This window comes from Schistocerca cancellata, chromosome 3 (genome assembly GCF_023864275.1).
Source record: "Schistocerca cancellata isolate TAMUIC-IGC-003103 chromosome 3, iqSchCanc2.1, whole genome shotgun sequence".
NCBI classification, from domain to species: domain Eukaryota; kingdom Metazoa; phylum Arthropoda; class Insecta; order Orthoptera; family Acrididae; genus Schistocerca; species Schistocerca cancellata.
Window position 1 is genome coordinate 366537840 of NC_064628.1, and position 17482 is coordinate 366555321.

The 17482-nt window shown below is 45.7% G+C and overlaps 1 protein-coding gene across 1 annotated transcript in view; it reads left to right on the forward strand.

The window, feature by feature from the left end:
• LOC126176310 (NK1 transcription factor-related protein 1-like) overlaps window positions 1-17482 on the forward strand; it is a 292898-nt gene that overhangs the window by 103232 nt on the left and 172184 nt on the right. The window contains exons 2-3 of the mRNA XM_049923461.1: window positions 2754-2896; window positions 2978-3107. Coding sequence (XP_049779418.1) covers window positions 2754-2896; window positions 2978-3107 — 273 coding nt within the window. The remainder of the gene's footprint in view (window positions 1-2753; window positions 2897-2977; window positions 3108-17482) is intronic.

The window sequence follows — 17482 nt, forward strand, 5'->3', positions numbered from 1 at the left end:
GGTGACATAAGTGTAGGTTAGTCATATAGATGGCGGTAATATCACTTACACGAGGTAAAATAAAATGTAAATGTTGTGTGACTAGGGCCTCCCGTCGGGTAGACCGTTCGCCGGGTGCAAGTCTTTCGATTTGACGCCACTTCGGCGACTTGCGCGCCGATGGGGATGACATGATGATGATTTGGACAATACAACACCCAGTACCTTGGCGGAGAAAATCTCCGACCCATCCGGGAATCGAACCGGGGCCCTTAAGATTAACATTCTGTATCGCTGACCACTTCTTTTATTTTTTAAATTTTTTTTTCAATCTCATTTTTTTCGCATTTGTTCGTTCTATCTGATCGGGGCGGACGTCGTAAGACATCCGATTTAGTTCGTTGATGATCGCTTAACTCAGTTTTTTTTATTACAGAGAGTACGTGACCCTCTGACCGAACACGCTGAGCTACCGTGCCGGCAAACGCTAGCCACTGCATGAACTGTACAGCACTCCACTCAGCTACTGGGGGCAGACACGTACACGAGCTAAGATTAGTGCATTGGCGGTGCTGTCATTTGTACTCAGTTGATTCATGTGAAAAGGTTTCCGACATGATTATGGCAGCTCGACAGGAATTAACAGACGCGGAATGGTAGTTGTAGCTACACGCACGGGACATTCCATTTCGAAAATCGTTAGGGAATTCAATATTCTGAGATTCACAGTGACAAGAGTGTGGCGAGACTACCAAATTTCAGAGATTATCTCTCACCACGGACAACGTAGTGGCCGACGGCCTTCACTTAAAGACAGAGAGCAGCGGCATTTGCGTAGAGTTGTCAGTGCTAACTCTGCGTCAAATAAACGCATAAGTCAATATGGGACGTACGACGAACATATCCGTTAGGACAGTGCGGCGAAATTTGGCTTTGATAGTCTACGGCACAGACGACCGGTACCTCTAATACCCAGTCCCACATCCTCTTGCACTGATGCATGCCTGTATTCGTCGTGGCATACTATCCACAAGTTCATCAAGGCACTGTTGGTCCAGATTGTCCCACTCCTCAACGGCGATTCGGCGTAGATCCCTCAGAGTGGCTGGTGGGTCACGTCGTCCATAAACAGCCCTTTTCAGTCTACCCCAGACATGTTTGATAGGGTTCATGTCTGGAGAACACGCTGGCCACTCTCGTCGAGCGATGTCGTTATCCTGAAGGAAGCCATTTACAAGAGGCGCACGATGGGGGCGCAAATTGTCGTCCATGAAGACGAATGCCTCGCCAGTACGCTGCCGATATGGTTGCACTATCGGTCGGAGGATGGCATTCACGTATTGTACAGCTGTTGCGGCGCCTTCAATGACCACCAGCGGCGTACTTCGGCCCCACATAATGCCATCCCAAAACAGCAGGGAACCTTTCGCTGGACAGCGTGTCTAAGGCGTCCTGCATGCCCGGGTTACCTGCAAACAAGTCTCCAACGATTGCCTAGTTGAAGGCATATGCGACACTCATCGGTGAAGAGAACGTGATGCCAATCCTGAGCGGTCCATTCGGCATGTTGTTGGGCTCATCTGTACCGCGCTGCATGGTGTCGTGGTTGCAAAGATGGAACTCGCCATGGACGTCGGGAGTGAAGCTGCGCATCGTGCAGCATGTTGCGCACAGTTTGAGTCGTAACTAGACGTCCTGTGGCTGCAAGAAAACCACTATTCATCATGGTGGCGTTGCTGTCAGGGTTCCCTCGAGCCATAATTCGCAGGTAGCGGTCATCCACTGCAGTAGTAGCCCTTGGGCGGCCTGAGCGAGGCATGTCATCGACAATTCCTGTCTCTCTGTATCTCCTCCATGTCTGAACAACATCGTTTTGGTTCACTCAGAGACGCCTGGACACTTCCCTTGTTGAGAGCCCTTCCTGGCACAAAGTAACAATGCGGACGCGATCGAACCGCGGTATTGATCGTCTAGGCATGGTTGAACTACAGACAACATGAGATATGTATCTCCTTCCTAGTAGAATGACTGGAACTGATCGGCTGTCGGACCGTCTCCGTCTCATAGACGCTGCTCATGCATGGTTGTTTACATCTTTAGGCGGGTTTTGTGAAATCTCTGAACAGTCAAACGGACTGCGTCTGTGATACAATATATACAGTCAACGTCTATCTTCAGGAGTTCTGGGAACCAGGGTGACACAAAACTTTTTTTGAGGCGTGTGTGAAACATTTTTATTTTCACTGTGGTTTCCATTTCGCGACCGATCGGTGGTTGGAAAAAAACAGCCCTCGTAGCTTTTATTCGGTTGGATAGAATGTGTGTTAATTATTTTCTTTCTTTGTTGCTGCTCACGTTATGAAACGCAGTCGTTCTCGTAACTCTGCTCTACGAAAAGAAGGTAAAGACACATAACCTCTAGGCGCTATAGTCTGGAACCGCGCGACCGCTGCGGTCGCAGGTTAGAATCCTGACACGGTCATGGATGTGTGTGATGTGCTTAAGTTAGTTACGTTTAAGTAGTTCTAAGTTCTAGGGGACAGATGAGCACAGCAGTTAAGCCATATAGTGCTCAGAGCCATTTTTGAACATAGCCTCTCCAAATCGCCAGTTAGTTCTAATTTCACGGAAACGTCCACGCTGACGCTCCACACATACAATTACGTGCATTAATATACAAATAGATACCCACTGAAAGTAAGTGTAATTCTGTAACTTTAGATATCCCTTGACAACAGGCACTGGAGATGACGTGTGGCCATTGTTGGTTGCAGCAGTGTCTTCGCCGACGCCGACCGTGGGCGTGGTATCCTCGCCGCCCATGTCGTCACCCGGGGGCGGCGGAGGCGGCGCCGGAGGCGGCGCGGCTTCGGCGGGCCCGCAGCAGCTGCGCGAGCTGTACGCCGCGGCCGCTGCCGCCGCAGCCGCCGCCTCGGCCGCTGCCTCCGCCTCCGCCTCATCGGCGCCGGGCGCGGGGGCGGCGCCGCCCCCCGGCTCCGCGGCGCACCACCCGCTGGCGTCGCTCGTGTCGCAGCAGCGCCTGCTCGAGCTGTCGCGCCTCGGTCTGCGCCACTACGACCTCGCCTCGCACGTCCTCACCCAGCAGGGCGCCGTCTCCAAGCTGCTCGGTGCGTACCCCTCACACTTCGCACGCACACACGGGAGGCGCTGGCACGGCAGGCCGTTCAGAAAAATGCCTGCGAATGGTGAGGCGGGAAACGGGGAAAAATCGCTTCTTCCTGCCCCAGTGCTACCTGTGGTCTGCTTTACGGCCGTCCGAACCTTACTAGTACGGTTCATACACTACTGGCCATTAAAATTGCTACACCTAGAAGAAATGCAGATGATAACGGGTATTCATTGGACAAATATATTATACTAGAACTGACATGTGATTACATTTTCACGCAATTTGCGTGCATACATCCTGAGAAATCAGTACACAGAACAACCACCTCTGGCCGTAATAACGGCCTTGATACGTCTGGGCACTGAGTCAAACAGAGCTTGGATGACGTATGGCGTTTACAGGTACAGCTGCCCATGTAGCTTCAACACCATACCACAGTTCATCAATAGTAGTGACTGGCGTATTGTGACGAGCCAGTTGCTTGCCCACCATTGACCAGGCGTTTTCAATTGGTGAGAGATCTGGAGAATGCGCTAGCAGCAGCCGAACATTTTCTGTATCCAGAAAGGCCCGTACAGGACCTGCAACATGCGGTCGTGCATTATCCTGTTGAAATGTAGGGTTTCGCAGGGATCGAACGAAGGGTAGAGCCACGGGTCGTAACACATCTGACATGTAACGTCCACTGTTCAAAGTGCCGTCAATGCGAAAAAGAGGTGACCGAAACGTGTAACCAATGGCACCCCATACCATCACGCCGGGTGATACGCCAGTATGGCGATGACGAATACACGCTTCCAACGTGCGTTCACTGCGATGTCGCCAAACACGGTGCGACCATCATGATGCCGTGAACAGAACCTGGATTCATCCGAAAAATGACGTTTTGCCATTCGTGCACCCAGGTTCGTCGCTGAGTACACAATCGCAGGCTCTCCTGTCTGTGATGCAGTGTCAAGGGTAACCGCAGCCATGGTCTCCGAGCTGATAGTCCATGCTGCTGCTAACGTCGTCGAACTGTTCGTGCAGATGGTTGTTGTCTTGCAAACGTCCCCATCTGTTGACTCAGGGATGGCTGTCATCTCGACTGCTAGTGACACGAGGTCGTTGGGATCCAGCAAGGCGTTCCGTATTATCCTCCTGAACCCACCGATTCCATATTCTGCTAATAGTCATTGGATCTAGACCAACTCGAGCAGCAATATCGCGATACGATAAACCGCAATCGCGATAGGCTGCAATCCGACCCTTATCGAAGTCGAAAACGTGATGGTACGCATTTCTCCTCCTTACACGAGGCATCACAACACCGTTTCACCAGGCAACGTCGGTCAACTGCTGTTTCTCTATGAGAAATCGGTTGGAAACTTTCCTCATGTCAGCTAGTTGTAGGTGCCGCCACCGACGCTAACCTTGTGTGAATGCTCTGAAAAGCTAATCATTTGCATATAACAGCATCTTCTACCTCTTGGTTAAATTTCACGTCTGTAGCACGTCATCTTCGTGGTGTAGCAATTTTAATTGCCAGTAGTGTATTCTATTACATTTATTGGCGCACATCATCAATGAGCTCACTAAATTTGACAGCAGAAATTATCGGTGAATGCTCACACATGCTGTTTACTGGCTATATCGGTTTTGACACATAATTAGTTTTGAGTAGCCCATGTTACTCTTTCTTCTGAGCCAATGGCTGCGTCACAACGCAATACGAGTGAGTATCCCCATGGTTCTTAATAGACGATTTCTTGAGGACGTGCCCACTCCTACTAAAGTCTGGCGCGTCCACTGTCTAAGAAGGAGGTGTGAGCATTAACTAATACCTTCTGTAGTCTTACTAGTAGACTTCATGGACAGTCTTCTTGAGTTTCCTTTTCCGTCGTTTATAGTCTCCCGTTTTCTTGTCAAAGAGGAAAATGTGCAAGCATCATCCATCTTCGTTGTAAGCAAGAAATGGTCATTACCAATGGCTAAGTTTTAATTGAATAAAACGACACATTCATCGTGGTGAAAAAGGCAATACAGCAGTTGCATATAATAATAAAAGCATTAACTAACTATAGATGCAGTAGCTTCTGGAGCGACGTGCAGAGAAGTAGAAAATCTGACCGATATTAATCCTAAAGCACCAGAGTAATGGGTATAAACCAAGGAAATGGTTTCACTTCGTGCAGAAGTGCAAAAAGCGTCGTACTACGTCCTATTTCCAGTGAAGCCTCACACTGATTAACAAGGATTAATCATGTGGATGTGGGAGACCAGTAAAAAACACACCACCGCCATGACATTGTGAAGAGCCCACACTTGAATCGACTACCGAAATACACTGAGCATCAAACAACAAATATTGTGTATTGAAATTATAGGCAAAGAGTGCGCTAGAATTGCTTGTCATGTTATAGCGATCTACAAAAGATTACGAAATGAATATGTTATCGATATGTAGGAAGCCACTACAAGGTTGAGACGAGGAGCAAGAGAGAGAGGGTGGAGGGGGAGGGAGGGAGGTAGGAAGTGGGGGGGGGGGAGAGAGGGAGAGAGAGAGAGAGAGAGAGAGAGAGAGAGAGAGAGAGAGAGAGAGAGAGAATGCAAGTGGTGTGGAACGACTGTGAAAGATGACAACGTGACATCTAGCAAAAGTCTGATGGTATCTAAATGTGAACGTTAAAATTACCGATCTATATTAGAGGCGAATAATACACATCTAATTCTCTGAACTCTCAGAACAAGATTTTCGCCAACATGGCGCCCAGTACGGGGACTCTTGTGGTGGACACTGAACAACCGATTCAGACAGTATTGGCTGCTCCAAAAAAAGGACCCTACTGGGTCTTATGTAAAGGCAGTCCCAGCAAGGAGATAGAATAATATCGGTGTTGGCACTGTTTTCTATTGTCAACGGAAGATGACCAGTCAAATAATTCCTGTCACATTATCTTTAAATCATACTAACGTTTTCACATCATAGTAATGTTTTCACATGTTCTTGATGTATGGAAAAGTGGGGTAAGGCAGGGCAGTGGGTTGAAAGTGGATACTATGTTTCTAACGGCACTATTTATGCACTTTGGTCGAGAGCTACAGAGTAACACACCACCAGTCAAGAAGAAAGAGCGACGACATTGACGTGTTGCAGCTGTTCATTTCACGGCAGCAGTGAAGGAGGATTTGTTGATGTGATGAGATCTTTGGTCTGATTCGCCACATGCGGACGGGCATTGTCTTGCAACAAAACGATGCCCTTGTTCAACTTCCATGGACTGTTGCTTTGATTCTGGTGTGACGTAGGCCACCCATGTTTCATCGCCCGTAATAATTTGGCTTAAGAAATCATCACCGTCGTTGTGGTACCGCTCAAGGAAAGTCAATGCGCTGTCTAAACGTTTGGTTTTGTGCACAACCGTCAACATTTTGGGTACCCAACGTGCGCGCAATTTTCGGTAATTCAAGTGCTAGGTCATAATGCCATACAAAACACTACGAGAAACATTAGGAAAGTCATCCCGCAAGGAGGAAATCGTAAAGCGTCTGTTTTCTCTCACCTTACTGTCCACTTCCTGCACCAAACTTTAATTAACGACCGAAGGACGCCCACTCATCAAGCACATTTATGCGGCCATCTTTAAATGCTCTCACCCACTTTCTTACCATTCCATCACTCATAATGTTTTCTCCGTAAACTGCACACATCTCACAATGAATATCGATCGCTTTTAGGCCTTTAGCACTAGGAAATCTTATAACAGCTCGTACTTCACAGTCGGAGGGACTCACTATTATCGGAGCATCTTAAACACCCACTACACATGTAATGTTGATGCATTAATTTGTTCTGAAAGCGGTGCTGATGTTCAAGACAATAAAAGCGGGTTAAAAGCCGTGAGCTATCTGGGGAAGTTAACCTTGCATTACTGAGTAACTGTTTCACCAGATATCCAGTCTAGCTTACCAAATTTCCAACCAGACTAACATTAGTTATAATCTTTTAATAGTCATCTTACGACAACCAGTGATATATATATAAAGAGAATTTAAATAAAAAGAAATAAATCAGTTTACATTTGGACATTTATTTTAACATTGATCATTGTTCCGTTAAAATTTCAGCATATTACACTTGATTCATAACTAAAATGGTGCTTTATCTAGGATTGTGAAAATGTGAGTTTGTAATCTTACGGAACACATCAAATATGGAGCCAAGATTGGGAGACTGCATACAACACTGCATTCATAAAATAACACACAAAGAAAGTTGAAACATATGCAAGAGGAAATTAACCACAACCAACCAATTCAATTTTCACCCAAAGAAGTTACGTTCGTAGCGCAGTCCTGTCCGTCATTAAATTACCACACACTGGTACACTAAATTCATACTAACTCTCTGTGAAATCTTTCCGAAAAGAATAGCTGAGGGCTACTTTTATGATTACAGCACATGCTTCACGTGATCAACTTGGTTTACCCAAAGAGTGTAATTCCACAGTAGTTTTGATAATTAAAATAAATTACGTCGAAACGCAATTTACAAAAGAAAAACCTCGAACTGGTTACTTTTGTCTTACTATTAACCTGATGGGTCAAACAATTGTATAAGCACGTGGTATTGGTCTCACAAAGTACACCCCACGTGGGTTGAACATAAAGAAAAGTTGCTATATTGAAAAATATTGTCAAGAGGAGACGCTATAATCTCACGCACATTCGCATTTAAGATTGATGATCTTAGTTAGAGTTACGTATCTTCAACACGTAGTTCCTCTTTACTCACAAAGTAGTGATAAAGCAACTACTGGAAAATATTCTGAACTTCACACTCGATTTACACTGCATTGCAATTTAAGATAACATTAGATATTTTAGATCTAAACCTGAAATAAAGGTGATTAAATTTTCAGTTAGGCTGAACTTAAGAAATCCAGTGTCCTACAGACTTAGCAGAGACGCGCTTAGCCGAAGATCTTACGACTTCAGACGCTCGCCGCGGACAGACTGCTGTGGGCCCCTACCGAGGGTGTTTCACAGACACATAACGGAAGTGACCAGAGAGGCAGCTTCCTATACCAACATGACTGGGAACGGACAGGACCATACTAAGAATAGAAACCTCTTTGCTTTCAGAAAGCGTAGCTACGTGTTCCGACGTTGGTCCTGCTGTTCTCTAGCAGACAGGCTTGTCTGCTACCATCAAGCATGCCACTAGAAATACATTTGCTCATTCATACTTTCACACAGAAGGGAAGGGGGATGACGGTATCTTATCATATACAGTATATAAAAGAAAGCGGATGTAGGTTCCGTATGAGACTGTGTGACATGAATTACATATACATATAAACTGTGTTTTAAAGTGTAGTAGTGTGACAGATCGTTCTTGTTTATGTGTAAAAGTAACATGTTCCACTGCTCAGTCTCCTCCCAGATAGAGTCAGAAACACCACAGTAAATTCAGAAGAATTTATGCCGTAAATGACAACAGATTTAAGAAATTAACATGAAAGGAATCCAACAGAGACCTTTCAGACAACATAAACAAGGAATAATCAGCCTGTAATGGCGTCAGTGCGTAGATTAAGGTACGGGCTTTCATGTAAAAATAAAATTATTGAGATATATTAGCAAGTCTTTTTTTAATTTCAAAACGGTACTTACTTAAAGAAACACGCCTCGTAGTTGAAAGTGAAGCAAGCTGTGCATGGTTCGTGCTGGCTCGCAAGCAGAAACAGTGGTTCAAAAATGGCTTTGAGCACTATGGGACTTAACTTCTGAGGTCATCAGTCCCCTAGAACTTAGAATTACTTAAACCTAACCAACCTAAGGACATCACACACATCCATGCCCTAGGCAGGATTCGAACCTGCGACCGTAGCGGTCGCGCGGTTCCAGACTGTAGCGCCTACAACCGCTCGGCCACTCCGGCCGGCGAAACAGCGGTGCCACACAGACAAATCAGGGGGCGGTTCTGCCCTCGGAATGACAGGTGTCTTCCGCGTAGCAAGTCTAAACAGCGGCTCGGACAAAACGGCGATAAGCTGGCGGCCGCGCCGCACACTGTGCGAGAGATGCGAGATAAGCGGGCGCGTTAATTGAATGAGCCGCGCGGCCACACCAGGTGGGCGCAGCTCCGCCGGCTGGATACGCGCGCCCGCACCACTGCGGCTACGGTTTCCCGTTACGTAATTGCCCATCCCAGCTGCCACCTGCTCGCCCGCTACGACGTCCACAATGGCCTAACGCAGGTGCACTGCTTTCAGTGAAACTCTTACTCCTGTCCCAGCCTTAAATGCCCAAAGGACGTCTTCATTATTCCTGCTCCGAACGATTTTTCGTAAATCTCGCTCCTTCTCCATCCGCCCACTTTGTCGTCGTCCTCTAATTGCTTCCTCCCACAGTCCGTCAGCCCCCACACATCTTCCTTATCTGTACGCTATGACTAAAAAACATTTTCTTGCGCTTCCAAACTCGTCAGCTTCGTATACATCCACGACCTTTCGGACGAGCGGTGTACGGCCACTGCGAACAGTAACAGCCTACTGTGTGGTGTAGTCATTTAGCACTTGACAACGGCCGAGGAGCACTCGGAGAAAAGCTCACAAATTTATAACCACCCGCATCAGCGGGAAACCAGAGAAAATCTTATTAACCTTCCTTCTTTGTTTCAAATACCCACAGCAGATAGGTCGTATGCTTCTGCATCGAGCTACCAAGCGAGGTGGCAATGTGATTAGCACAATGGACTGGTATTTAGAAGCAGTGGAGTTCGAATCTCCGTCCAGTCACTGTATTTTAGGTTTTTTTGTAGTTTCCTTACACCAGTGAAGGTGAATACCATACCGTTATTTTAAAACGAACACTGCACTATAGGCTAAACTCTTCATTGTTTGTTTCATGTTGATGAGGTCCCATGATCCCATACTCCGAGGAGCATAGGGGACGATGCGGGAAACCCGCACCGTCGTACTAGGCAAGGTCCTAGCGGAGGTGGTCTGCCATTGCCTTCCCCCGACCGTAATGGGGATGAATGATGATGATGACGACGACACAACAACACCCAGTCATCACGAGGCAGCGAAAATGCCTGACCCCGCCGGGAATCGAACCCGGGATGCCGTGCGCGAGAAGCGAGAATGCTACCGCAAGACCACTAGACTCTTGATAGTAATAAGAAAAACAGACGCATCATCTGTGCATAACCAACAAGGGAGAAAATACAGAACCACTGATGCAACAACTTTCCCACTTCTGTACTTCATTATCAATTATATATTGCAGAATAATGTATTTTGTAGTGCAGTGCCGTAGCGAGAAACAGCCCCCAGTGTTTTTAACGACACAATGAAGTCGTGTGAGAGACAATAATCGAGAGATGGTAAGGATAACACTTCTCGGCTTGATAGTGAAAGAATAAGACTGTCCACTTCTTAATGTGCGTGTTTTTCGTGTGATCAACACAAGTTGTCCAGTGACTTTCTAGTGAGTGGATCGCAACCGTGAAACGCGATTCAGGATAATCTGCAAAATACCTGTTTTTCACTACCATAAATTCTTCGGCAGAGCAAAAGCGTTTTCAGTCGTAAATCTCTTCAGACGCCAGTTTACGTATATATTTCCATCCAGTTGGTCCAGAAGATATACTTTGCATTTGTTAGTTACTGTTCGATCTTTACCAAATTGATGGATCATAAGGCTTAGAAACCATTTTGTATTCTTTAAGAGCAATCAAATGAAATGAGACAGAGGGAAAAAAATAAGTTAACTGTTTGTTGTTTCAAAAGTAGTCGCCGCAACTGTCAATACATTTATCCCACTGTGAGACAAGGCGGTATGGAAAAATGTTTGCGGCTCCCTACAGAACTATGATTGTATCCAGGTGTGGAAACGGACTGGGGCAATGTTGGTCGTGTCCTGCAAGTAGCCATCCCAGTATTTATCTTTAAGGACTTACAGAAACGTTGGATTAACCTATCGGTTTCCCCGCTACTCAGGTAAATGACTGCAAGAAATATGTTTACATTAATTATGGACCCCGTCATGGAAGAACAATAGGCCATCACCTACCCGCATATAATTCATTTTTTATTGATTACAGAAACAGGGAATGCCATCTTCAATTTCTCAATAAAAGAAAGAAAGTAAGTAACTGAACATTTATTGGAATTACTGACGTATACTCTGATCTCAGTAATTGGGTTATAGTTTCTAAACTCTACATTCGTTGCGCAAGAAAACTTCACATTCATTACAATGCTTCCAGTGCTCAGTGACGTGTCGTGTCGGACAAGGGATCACAGATTATGAAAGGATACTTGCATGACTCAATTCCTTAACGTGTTTATAAAGAAATGACTGTTCTGTTTATACCGTATGGATAATCGTAACGTGCAGGAGAAATCATGATACTAACAGCAACGGTTTGGCTAGCAACCTGTGACCTGTGTACATGTCTCATATGACTGACCACAAAAATGAGACACCAGGAGAATCACGTCGATTTCAATAGCAACTGGTCGTCATCGACCTTGCAACAGCATCGCGGTAAACTGAGAAATGAATGGAACACAATATAACCCTATCCCAAAGCCATGCGACATTCTGCCTCGTACCACGTGGGTCGTATAAAGAAAGGGAAGGATCCAGATAAAAATCACAAAAAAGCGGGAAACGATTTACATTGGTGTTCAAATCAATTTAACTAAGAGGAGAACACAATGGAGAATCTAAGTGACACCATGAGCGACCTGAACCACTCTCTAATGTCACGTGTAATCAGGCACAAACTAAGCTCACTATATCATAAAAAATTAAGTGCACCAGTCATTGAAAAACGTGAGGAAACGCTATTGAAATAATGAACCTGCGTTGCTTCAATATAGTCGTTTGCATGAAACAATAACACGTGGTATCGGCGAATAAAAGAAAAGCTGGTTTAAATGTGAAAATCAAGATCGCAAACTGTCAGAAATGTTGTACGAGTATAAACATTATTCGAATGAATATCTAGAAAGAGAAGCACTATATGCTCCTGGATGAAACCACAGAATATCACAAAGCCCAATTTGTCACACAAGGACTCATCGTCGGATTCAAAGAATTAAAAATCGCAAAATGACAAAAATTACATCGAAAGACTGTCTGAACCAATTTAACGTGGAAAAGGCTAAAAAAATCGGTGACTACGAGTATCTAGCCTCACATCCTGACACCCTCAATACTAGCGGCCACATAGTACTGCAGGAGTAAACCCGAGCCGGCATGCACCTGACCGAACCTCAAAAGAGGGTGTTTTTCTTTTCTCCTAACGGCAGTGTACCCCGAGCGCATATACTCAACCTTCACAGTAAATAACGCGATCCCCGCACTCGGTTCTTCAGTTACATAGCGTTTAACGTCTCTAGCCAGCAGTCTCCATGTCTACACACAGAACCAAAGATCTCCCTTTTTATGCCCAATTCCAAATGGCGGGATTGTGAAGGCCGGTTACTGATTGCGATAACTAATGCCACCTCTTAGCTCTTAGCGATAGTCATACAGATTTAAGTGTCAGGAAGTCGTTTCTGAAAGTATTTGTATGGAGTGTAGCCATGTATAGAAGTGAAACATGGACGATAAATAGTTTGCACAAGAAGAGGATAGAAGCTTTCGAAATGTGGTGCTACAGAAGAATGCTGAAGATAAGATGGGTAGATCACATTACTAATGAGGAGGTATTGAATAGAATTGGGGAGGAGTTTGTAGCACAACTTGACAAAAAGAAGGGATCGGTTGGTAGGACATGTTCTGAGGCATCAAGGGATCACAAATTTAGCATTGGAGGGCAGTGTGGGGGGTAAAAATCGTAGAGGGAGACCAAGAGATGAATATACTAAGCATATTCAGAAGGATGTAGGTTGCAGTAAGTACTGGGAGATGAAGAAGCTTGCACAGGATAGAGTAACATGGAGAGCTGCATCAAACCAGTCTCAAGACTGAATACCACCACAACAACTACTAAAGCCACTAACTAACTACTAATAGGAATGTGGTTAGCAAAGGAACGATTTTGTTGTCAACCCATTCCCCTTAATAATGTGACAGCCGGCCGGAGTGACCGAGCGGTTAAAGGCGCTACAGTCTGGAGCCGCACGACCGCTACGGTCGCAGGTTCGAATCCTGCCTCGGGCATGGATGTGTGTGATGTCCTTAGGTTAGTTAGGTTTCAGTAGTTCTAAGTTCTAGGGGGCTTATGACCACAGCAGTTGTGTCCCATAGTGCTCAGAGCCATTTGAACCATTTTTGAATAATGTGACATCCACTTGAGACGCGAATACAAATCGTCATTGAGATCTAGTACAATCTCCAAGTCGAACATGTACAGATCGCTAGCCTTTGGTAACACTTCAGACCTCTACCCTCCATCAATGATAACTTCTCACATGTAACATCTATCGCTGCTGGCTGTTCACCTCCATCTACCAACAGTACTTCCATCACTGCTGACGACTAACTTCCAACAGACAAACACTACTGGCGATTACTTTCCAACGAGTCCAACCAGCCACAGAGACTCTTACAAAGAAAGCTCAGTCAGAGATCCAATGCAAAGCGCTACACAGCGCTGTCAACACAGAAGCAGCTCACTTACAAAGGTCATGATAAATTTGGGATATTAGGCAATGATTCGTTAAAGTTGGCAAGTACATGAGTCGGACCTTTGCAATTAACCAAAAACAGGAATCTGAAATCTTTGCAATGAGGAAATGATTGAGAAAAACACCAGAATTAAGTGGCTGTCCAGAGAGCAAAATTTTCTCAGGGCATTTTATCACGGCAACAGTAAAGCAAAATTTTCTCAGAGCATTTCATAACAGCAAAAGTAGAGACACAAGCTACACGAAATTACAGTTTTTTGCCTACAATGTGGCAAGGCGTGAGAAAAGTAGAGAGGTAGAAAAGCAGAGCAGGTAGTGCTCAGATCTGGGAGCACCGCATCAGCCACACCGACAAGGGCAGCCTGTGTCCTGCACGACGTGGCTAAATGGGGCGAGTTTCGAACCACTGGGATGGGAATACCCGCGACGTTGTTGACAGCAGATTCTCTACATGGCAGTTCTGACACGCATGGGTGTGGCTGCCATCTCGAAGCTGTGACGGCTAGTAAGGCATCTCCTAGACTGCAACAGAACAGCTGTTTCTGGCCTAGGCCTATCCTTCGATGCTCCCACTGAAAGAACTCTTCCCTTTGTGTTCTCCTGTCTTCCTCTTTGTTTCATGGTTTACGTTTATTCAAGATTTGATGGGAGATGACCAAACAGTTAGGTCTTCGGTAACATCGGATTATGGAAGGATGTGGAAGAAAATCGGCCGTGCCCTTTCAAAGTAAGCATCGCGGCATTTGCTAAAGCGATTTAGGGGGATCACGGAAAACCTTTTCAGGATGCCCGGACGCGAGTCTAGGCCGTCGTCCTCCCGAATGCGAGTCAAGTGTGCTAACCACCGCGCCATCTCGTTCTGTATTCACTCGTGCAACTTTCTGCCTCCAATAGGGTTTGGTGTTACAAAATTGTTGCCTGTACGCCTCCTAGATTATCTACCAAACGAATTCCTCCAGAAACATCTTTCGATGAGAATTTCCATGTGTGGCTGTCTCTCGATGCTCTCCACGCTGAAGTTCATTCTAGAACGGTCTTCGATTCGCTATTTTCCGTCGGTGTCTTTGATATATTTTTTCAGCCCTGCCACCGTCGCTCACCAGAGCCCAATGTTTCTCGCTTCGAAGTGGATGGCTAGTATTCAAATACATATGACAAGACATCTATGAGAAACAAATAATGGGTCGTTTTCCAGGAAGTCCTAATCTTGTCATAATCACTGAGCAAATCTTCTATCAAGTGGCTCTATCTTTTTATAGGTGATTTGATCTAAAGTTCAATAATGGGCTCCACAAATCTAGATGTACTAAGTTCTCGTCATCGATCCATATCAGATACCACACAGTAGGGCATAAAGTAAATCCCCAGGTAATCGCTAAATGCTGTATCTGCAAACCATGAAATATTATAATTATGTGACTTCATAATAGGGAGAGAGAAATCACGACTACAGTGACTGCTAAAAATTGCAACTTTCACAGACTCTATAGCTTCCTCTAAGATCCTCCACTTCGACAACACCATGAGGGCCACCTGGGTGGGAACCTATGCTGAGCTCTTTAAAAACGTACCCATCCAGAGCCAACCCTTGACCGATTCCAAGGCACCTGCAGGAACCACTTCGATTACACTAACAAATGCGCACAGAGAGCTAGAGTAGCAGCGTATTACCAGCAACTAAAGCGTATCGGCGAGTTGGCTGCCCACAGGTACCTAGCAATCGGTGAAGGGTTGTTTCTGTACAGGTATATTTTTAGTGCTCAACATAGGTGTGCTGGTAACACCATTGGTGTTCCTAAACTAAGGGATCTTAGAGGGACCATTTGCTGTTTTATTCACACAGGTGTCGATTCCACCCCCTCCCTCCCCCCTCCACACACACACACAAACACACACACACACACACACACACACACACACACACACACACACACAGGATGACGCGAAACATGAGGGCTGAAAACGTGTGAAAATCTTTTGCTGCACCGGATCACGTTTAAATTACGCCAAATAGTTTTCAATAGTCCGTAATGGTTTCACCCGCAAAACACAGCCAAATTTGAGGTTATGCAACAATCCAAAGCACTCTGAACATGTTTAATGGGTTTGCAGCCACATGATGTCCTTAGAGAAGGGTTGAATCGTCTGGGAGGGAGGCGAAGCGGAGGGGTGGGGGAGTCAGCAATGGTAAGGTTAGTCGAGATCGTGGTTCTGTTGCACATCACAACACTGCAAACCGTATGTTTTGACAGCAAAATGTGTGTAAATGAATGCTCCAAGGTAAGGGGTATTATCGCTGACGCACTTTATGTCACTTCGTGACACCTTTCCATGTTGGTTCCGAGCGGCATTGTGCCTGTAAAGTTTTCCTTGGCGAGCCACAAGGAAACCGCTTGATTTCAACGCCGAGCTTCGCGGTTCTGACCTCCATCGCACAGGCGATGAGAGAAGAAATGAGATGTGGCTAAGGGAGGGACGTGACGACCTTTCCATCATGTGAAACGTCAGTGGTGGCCTTGGGCAAACTGTGGTGAAATTCAGTGGCGTCCTGACATCATGTACCCACTTTACACCTCACAGGAACTTCTGGGCTCTCGTCTTTTTATCCATGTGTACACGCCTTGTCCGAAGGTTCAAAATGGCTCTGAGCACTATGAGACTTAACATGTGAGGTCATCAGTCACCTAGAACTTAGAACGACTTAAACCTAACTGACCTAAGGACATCACACACATCCATGCCCGAGGCAGGATTCGAACCTGCGACCGTAGCAGTCGCGTGGTTCCGGACTGAAGCGCCTAGAACCGCTCGGCCACCACGGCCGGCTGTCCGAAGGTGACGTCATGCTTTTGCACAATTACAGAGGGTGGTTGTGGACATCATTGAGCCAAATTTCACACTTTTGCATCGCAATGGGGCAGAATGGTTTCTAGAACGTGACACTTGAATTCCTTTGCGCAATGTATAATGACTCGCATAACAGATCTCTTCACTCCTTCGTTTACCAGTTCATAGACATTTCTGTCATCGAAGCATAGCATTGCTGTAAGTGTTATATGATGATGAGAGAAGGTAGAGGTTGAATGGTCAGTAGGTTACTCCTTTGTAATGGTACCAAGAAGACCGCTGCGATTGATGTGCCAATCCACAGGACGAACCTCCAACAACAGCGTGCAAGCAGTTAGCGAGACTTACGGTGAGGTCTGGAATTAAGTATAGAACGTGGGCGCAAAGTGTGTTGATCAGGGACTTCATGCCACTGGCTCTCCTCCCGTGAAAATTTATTCCCTCACCAGGATTCCAACTAAATGTCAAATCAAACACCTTTCAGCCGTCTAACTTCCAAACTGTTAGTTTATTTGGTTGCCAGTTTTAGGATATTTACTACGTCGGTCTAAGGCGCTGCAGTCATGGACTGTGCGGCTGGTCCCGGCGGAGGTTCGAGTCCTCCATCGGGCATGCGTGTGTGTGTGTGTTTCTCCTTAGGATAATTTGTGTTAAGTAGTGTGTAAGCTTAGGGACTGATGACCTTAGCAGTTAAGTCACGCATTTGAACATTTACTACGCCCCTGACCGAAGTATAGGAAGATTTCAACCTCGGGTCCGGTCAAAATAGGGGCCAGAACTAAAAGACTGGTATCTGTAAGTGATCACTGTATGAAGTAGAAATCTACAGATACCAATCTTCGAATGCTGGCCCTATTTTGACCTGAACAGAGGTTGGAATCTTCCTACACTATAG